Source organism: Gossypium arboreum, chromosome 3, assembly GCF_025698485.1.
Source record: "Gossypium arboreum isolate Shixiya-1 chromosome 3, ASM2569848v2, whole genome shotgun sequence".
Taxonomy (NCBI): domain Eukaryota; kingdom Viridiplantae; phylum Streptophyta; class Magnoliopsida; order Malvales; family Malvaceae; genus Gossypium; species Gossypium arboreum.
Genome location: NC_069072.1, coordinates 12,178,976 through 12,186,755, shown reverse-complemented (window position 1 = coordinate 12,186,755; position 7,780 = coordinate 12,178,976). Strand labels below are relative to the sequence as shown.

Genomic DNA, 7,780 nt, shown 5'->3' with positions numbered 1-7,780 from the left:
AATATGAAGGAAGGAGATGTGGAGGTTGTTAAATAGGCAACCAATTTTTAAAAATTGGGCCATTTTCCAATTTTCTCCCTTTTCCAAATTAGTTTTTATTTTTCAATTAAAACAAATTTTAAAATTATTTTCAAATCCAATATCATTTTTAAAAGTTGTTTTAACCAAATTAATTCTTGAACACTTATTTTTTATTTCTTAACCTAAAATTATTAATTCTAATTATTTTAATATTTTATTTAATTAATTCTTAATTATTTTAATTATCTAATATAATTATGGTTTTCGGTTCACTAACCCCCAATTTACTATCTCGATTCTACTAGCCTGGTTTTTGGGATGTGACGGTCATTTCTTTGAAAAATTCGTTAACTCCTCGGCATTGCAACTCTTACTTCACCCAAGGTTTCACCCCATCCATGAAGGAGAAAAATGTCTCATTCTCACCCAAATTGGAACTCTAGAGCATTAGCTCATCGATCTCCTTTACATACTCACTAAATGTGCGTTGTTGCGTAAGCCGATGATCTGTCATAATTTAGTGTAGCAAATTATACTAGTTTTCACATTTAAGTAGCTTAAATACAAGCATTTTCGTTATGTTTTAAGTAAGTTTCTTTAGTTTTACTTACATTCAATAAAATGTGCACATTGAGTCTTTTATTGACCTTAAAGGCTGAATGAGGCCTAAAGGAGAGCTAACGTACTTTGTAAGTGCACAGGAGACTGTTAGAAGGCATTTTGGGCCAATACTGGACGCTATGTTGCAACATAGGAGATCTGATGTCGCAACATAGAGAACAGAATGGAGAAAGTAAGAAATTGCCTTCAATGTTGCGACACAAGCTGAGGGTATCACGGCATACCCCTCAAGACAGTTGTAAAGGAGTAGATTGGCTGCTATGTCACGACACAAGTCCTAATGTGTCACGACATTGACTTTGTGACGAGAATAAAACACAAAATAGGGACATTTTGGTTTGCACAATCGAACTTAAAGTTCGAGAACGTCAGCTAACCTAGAGTTAAGGAAACGACTACTTGAAGGCTAGAAATAGGCTCTTTTGGCACACATTATAGACATATTCGATTAATTGATATTCTCTCTTTAGATTTAATTTCGTTTTCTTAGGTTTTTAAAGTTACGTTCATTTTGTTCTTTTTTTTTCTTTCAAGAGATTTGAATGGTAAATGAGATAAACCCTTATGTATTCGCATTCATTACCAATATCATTCACGCTTTTTTTTAAACTCTCTACTATTTATTCATTATAATTAATTATTCCATCTACACCATGTTGTTTATGAAAGCCATGATGAACTAATCTTTCTATGGGGTATTAGCGAGTAGAAGCATAATCTTTTAACTATTTTGTAGGGTTATTCAACGGATCAATTGTCTAGAAAATGAAGAACGTGAAACAAACCATAGTCCTGACAACCCTAGGAAGTCATCAAGATGGGAATTAACCCAAAATTAGAATTGCCCATTCGTGAACACATTAACCCCAAACCAATATGGACTGTGAAGTCAGAAGATAAGTAGTTCTTGTTGACTCGCTATATTAGTGAAAGATCGAAAGATCCTGCTAGGGTAGGGACTAGTTGATTGACGAAGAACCCAATACGACAGTTGATTGATATTGCTGAAGCGAGCTAATCACCCATCTTTAGATCTGATTCACTTTATTTCTCTCTATCTCTTGCAATTTTAATTCTTTTATGTTATTTTATTTTATTAATTTGAAAACCGTAAAAAAATATCTCTTATTTTACTATCGTACTATAATTATTTTAAAAGTATTAATTAGGTCTTTAAGTGTTTAGGTTAAGATTGATTTAGTACTCGCCTCCCTTGGGTACGATCCTTGGAGTACTCACTTACTTCATTGTCATATTACAACTCGACCTGTATACTTGCGAATACCGCCTTGTAATTCTTTATTTTATTGCAGTTTTCACACTCTGCATGTTAGTACGTCCGGAGGTGGTCAGCCGGCGTAACTTAGCCTGAGCTTCATCTTCGACATACTTTAAGTAAAACTACCCCTTAAATTCACTACAAAACTTATCCCAAATTCCAATAATGATACCAAATCATCTAATCTGTGGACCTACAATGGCACCATAACAAAGCAACATCAATAAAATACATTGTAGTAATATTTACCTTGGTAGCATCATCCAATATGCCTACGGCACAGAAATATTACTCTATTCCCCACAAGAAGTTGTCCACATCCGTTGCGGACTTTCTCCCATTGAACTCTTTCGGCTTTGAGAAATCTACCTTAGGCTTGGGTGCCGTAGCCAACACCCCATTTCTCAAAGCAGCTTTGCGAATATTAAGCTCATCAATCTATTCCTATAAGATTGTCATTATAGCCTCGAGAGCATTCTCTTTCTCAGTCAGCTCATCCAAAGCAGAATTAAAAACCCATTGCATTGCATCCATATTATCACTGAGGGTCTCTAGCATTTGGTCCTCGAGCTAGTCTTGCCTCAATTCCAACTCTGTAGTACGCCCATCAACATCCTCAAGGGTCTTATTCACATCACCCTTGGAACCCTCAAGTTTGGCACCCTGCCATCTCAAGCTGACAACATATCCCTCGATCAACTTAATTTCCTTGCCCTCCTACAAGTTTCTATTGGCTCAACTTGCTCGTGTAATCCCTCGATCAACTGGTACTTTCGAACTTGGCTGAAATATCAACTGTCACAAGGCTAGAACTTTAGTCAGGCAAACTGTGTGACCTTAGGTGTACTTCAAATCTGCCTAAGTCAGGCTACCTCTTGAAAGATGAGAATTCTCCCGAAAATTCTCTAAGGCACTAAAAAATATAGCGGAAGCAACTCGAAACGAAAGAGCAATGAAAGAATTGAAAAGCCACAAGAAAACAATACACACAAGGTATTTAAGTAAATGCTCTCAATCTTTAACTCAAGAAAGAATACAATGGAATCAATACAAATGAAGAGGAAAACCTATATTTATAGTTAAGCTCCCCAAATTCAACTGTATAAATTAAGTTACATCAATGATCAAGATTAGAGTTTATCTACAATTTAAAGTCCTAAGGGATTTAAACTTTATACAGTCACATCTGTTTAGGATTTACACTATTTACCCTGGTAACTCTAGTTTTACTAGAGTGTTTCATTAGACCACTAAGGCTTCAAGTAGATGGGCTTCCATGGGTTGCACGAGTCGATCCAATTCAAGCGAGTTAAATAAGCCTGATTTAATAAGTTGACCTCATGGGGCATTTTGTGCGCAATAGTCACAGGCTTTGATCCGTTGCCCGTGGCACTTCCAGTAATTAGGTTGATCATTGTGTCCCATTCCCCTTTCAAGGTGTTTGCCTCTTTGATCCCCATCCTCATGGATGTCAACCTGTTTTCCTTTCCCTTTTGTTGCAAAAATAATTTATTCTCAAACTACGTTAGAAGTTGGTGTCGATGAAAGTTTGCAATCTCCAATGTCTTGATTAGTGATCAGTAGTCTATTTTTACTAAAATAGGAAGTTTTATTATTATGAATATAATTATTTATCCTTTTATGATTTTATAAAAGAATAAATTACAAAATATTCATTTAATTATGCCTTTTGTTCTATTTTGGTTACTTAACTATTGATTTTTTCAATTTAATCACTAAACTTTTCGAAATTAAATATTTTAGTCACTTTGATCGATGCGGATTTTTTAATTGGTCTAATAACAAATAGTGTTAATATTTACACATTGTATTAAATTGATCCTAAATATAAAAATTTCAACATATTTAGCTCTCAATGTTTATAAAATTTATCATTCTAGTTCGAATTTTTAAAATAATTAACTCTTAGCATTTATAAATTTTATTAATTTAGTTCTAATTCTAAAGTTTTGATGATATAAAATTTAAGGCAAGGTCATTGAACAAAAGAGAATTGAAGAAGTAACTAATTGTAGTCTTTTTGGCTTTTGAAGATATTTGAGAGCAAAGGAGAATTGAGGATCTTCTGTAATGCAAAGAAACAAGTGATGATACCTCAAGAAATCCATTTTGCAACAAATGATAGGATACTCTCACTAGCAGTTGCTGTCCATTTATTTGACAAGGTTATAAGCAAATTCACTAAGTCATTATTCTGCTACTGATCTAACTATAGAAGCAAAATAGCAGTATTCACTACATGTTTGTTATCTTTTAGAGCTTTCTCCATGTTGATCACAGAAGGGTAGAATGATCAGAATTCGATCAATAAGTAAAATTCTAGTTTAAGTGTCTTGCTATATTTCTAGTCGATATACGTTCTTATTAAAGAATTTTCTTTTACACAAATCAAAGAGAAAGAAATTATGTGCAAGAGATACAGGCAGGAGAGTGAAGCTGCTAGGATGGTGTGTTATATTTTGTGTCCTATACTTATTTTAACATATATGTTTATGGCCAGCATGTGATGAGAATTAAAAATATAAATCTTACGTCAAAATTTTTGAATTAAAACTATATTAACAAAATTTTTAAATGTGTTAGAGAATTAAATTGGTTGAATTTTTTTTTATATTAAGAATTGTTAATACAATGAATGAATCAACAGAAGTAAAGAAGGAGATCCTAAAATGAGAGAAAATGATATTTTCTTGTTTTTGAGAAAAAAATGAAAACCGAAAAAGGAGCCCTCATTTTGGGGTTTAAAATTTCCTTTTTATTATATCAAGTCAAAACCCAGATGAGTCATTTTTATTTTATTAAAATTAAATAAAAAAATCAAATAAATAAAATATATAAACATTAAAAAATTAATGTTGTTACTCGACCAGTAAAAAACCTAGATCTTCTCGTGGCTAAAATATTTATTTTTAAAAGGTAATAATTAAGTAATTTTATAAAATTAAAATTTAAATGCTTAAATTGAGCAATTCAATGATTAAAAAGAAAAAGAAAAAGAAAGAGGTTGGATGAGAATAAATTAAGATATATTACAGTGCAGATGGGTAATTGTGAATGATTACTCATATGTACATTGCCAAAATTTCGTAATTTACCGATAAAAGATTGGAAATAGCCACGGAGAGTAATTAAAAAGAACTGTAAACCTACAGTTCAAGAAAGCAAAATTGAGTAAACATTTCTGACTCATTGTCTGGTCAAAACCCCACATGTGCACATGGTCCCCCTAACCCCACGTGACGTCAAACATCCCTATATTATCATCCTTTGCCACCTCACCATTGCTTCCATTCGAATACGACAATCTTAGCACACGTGTACGGTTCTTGATCCGTTTGAGTTCCCCCACTATCTCTCTAGCATCCGGCCTATCATCCTTATCAGCCGCCACACACCGGAACGCCAGTTCCGCCACTGCCTCCACGCCGTCCATCGGCTGCCCATCGAGGACCAAAGCCGGGTCCACCACCTCGTGCAACAAACCCATCTGGATCTTCGAAACAACCAAATCTGCCAACGCCATTTCCCTTTTCTCCCTCCTCTGATCCACCGCTTTCAGCCCGGAAATCAACTCTAGTAACACGACGCCGAAGCTGTAAACGTCGCTTTTCTCTGTTAGCCGGAACGACCGGTGGTAATCCGGATCCAAATACCCGGGTGTTCCCTGAGGCCCGGTCCAAACAAACTCCGATTTCAAAGACGAGTTTTCAGGGAAAGCCAAAAGCCTGGATAGCCCAAAATCACCAACTTTAATCCTCATATCTTTTTCGACGAAAATATTTGATGTCGTCACATCTCGATGAACAATGGGTGGCACCACAGAGAAATGCAAGTACTCAATAGCTAGAGCCGTTTGCAGAGCGATTTCGAGCCTCACTGGCCAAGTAAGTGAGGGTTTTGGACGGCAGTGAAGGTGGTCGGCTAGGGTCCCATTAGGAACATAGTCGTAAACCAAAAGTAACCCTCTGGGGTCGCTGCAATAACCGTGGAGTTTAACGAGATTTGGGTGATTTATTGACGAAAGAATCAAGATTTCGTTGCAGAAAAATTTGGATGATAAAGCGTTGCCTGACTGGTTGTTTTTGTGAAGGTATTTAACTGCTACTATCCGGTTGTCGTGGAGTTGGCCCAAGTAGACTGACCCAAAGCCGCCGTCACCGATTTTGCGTTCTGGGTCGAATTTATTGGTGGAAGATTCGAGTTCTTCGTAGGTGAAAACGGGAGGGAGGAGACTGGCAGAACGGTGACGCCGCAGGAACAAATCAGTGGGGTCTGCTACGGATTGAGATTTGAATTTCTTTGATCGGAAAATAACAAAGGTTACTGAAAAAATAAGGAAAATGCAAGTTAATGTGAGGACAGAGGATAAGATTGCCATTCTATGAGTGTGATCTACGTGAATCAAAGTAGGGGAAATGGTGGCTTTGGCTTGGAAACAAAGGAACGGTTTGTTGGGGTCGGAGAAATTGAAGCCGCAAATGCCGTTCTTCAATTTACAGTCTCGGCAGCTAGAGAAGTAAGAGTCTTGAGCTTCGTCCCATTCAACTTGAAAGCCCATTTTAAAGAAGAAATTTTGGAGGTAACCCAGGACATCAGGTTGGCATCCTTGCTCGGGAAGTTGGCGGGTTGGTCCGCAGTCATGGAAGAGTTTGAGTGGATGTTTGATGACGCCACATTCCCAGGCACATTGGTCGCAGTTAGAGAGATTTGAAGGGGAACAAGAACGGAGGATGGATAATCTAGAGCAAGAAGCATCGGAGATTCGAAAAGGGGAACCAGAAAGATTGATGTGAAGGAAATTGAAAGAAGAGCAAGTGGAAGTGGTAGTAGGGGGCAAAGGAGAGAGAGTGAGGGAAGTGGAGTTGGGATCGAAGTGGATTAAAGAAAAAGAGAGGTTGTTAATGGAAATGGTGGAGGAAGGAGTGGAGCAATTGATGGGGAAAGAAGGGTGGCCACACCCAGCAGAGAAAGAGAAAGGGAAAGAGGGTGGTGAAGTGAAAGGTGGGCATGGGGATGTAGAGGAACATGGATGATGAGGTAGAGTGGCTGCTTCTGTGACCACCCACTCAAAGGAGATGAAGAAGATGGTGGTTAATAATAGTAAGGAGATGGATGGTGGTGAAGGTGAAGGCATCAAGGAAAAATGGTAGAAGAGCAGAGTTTGCAGTTGCAGTTGCAAGTGACAGGGGTCATCAATACTCAAAGGGGAATCTGGTTTCTAGTCCCTAAGCTATGAATTGCCTGGGTTGTTGGAGTCTTTGGGGGGAGGGAACAACTTGTCACGTGAACTCAGGCGTAGTTAAGACAAAAATCAAAATTTTAAAATAAAGCTGCCCCTACACAGTACATTACAGGGTCAAGGCCTTGTGTGTTTTTGCTTTCTTACTCTCTTCCTTTAGCTTTTATCAAAGCAAAGCACTTTTACCCAAATAATATAATTTTGGGCCTAATTAAAGAATGACTTTGAACTTATCAAACTAAAGGTAGATCTAACATGATTAGATATTAGTAGTCATGATAGCCCTTGGGAAATTTCTCCTTACCCTAATATTAGCGTGAAACACTCAGGTTCCACGCCGTTCACGGGACACCATCTTTTCCTCTCATCTCCCAAATTTTTCATAAGCAAAAACATCTTTTCAGATTTTTCTACTCCTTCAAAATTTGTTAACTAAAAATGAGTTTAGGTGCAAAGTGCATTTATTTATAGTTAATATCAAAATAATAATAAAGATTAAATTAGATATTGTGGTGATACTATAGCATAAGATAAAAAAAAAAGTTAAACACATTATATCACACTCAATCGTCCATCTAAACTCATCTTAAATATGGTCA

The 7,780-nt window shown here is 36.6% G+C and overlaps 1 protein-coding gene across 1 annotated transcript; it reads right to left on the bottom strand.

Moving 5' to 3' along the window:
- Window positions 1–4,946: 4,946 nt before the first annotated feature.
- LOC108474446 (LEAF RUST 10 DISEASE-RESISTANCE LOCUS RECEPTOR-LIKE PROTEIN KINASE-like 1.5) lies at window positions 4,947–7,334 on the bottom strand. Its single transcript, XM_017776368.2, has one exon. The coding sequence runs from the start codon at window positions 7,074–7,076 to the stop codon at window positions 5,169–5,171; it is 1,908 nt and encodes a 635-aa protein (XP_017631857.1). The 5' UTR covers window positions 7,077–7,334; the 3' UTR covers window positions 4,947–5,168.
- Between the last annotated feature and the right edge of the window lie 446 nt (window positions 7,335–7,780).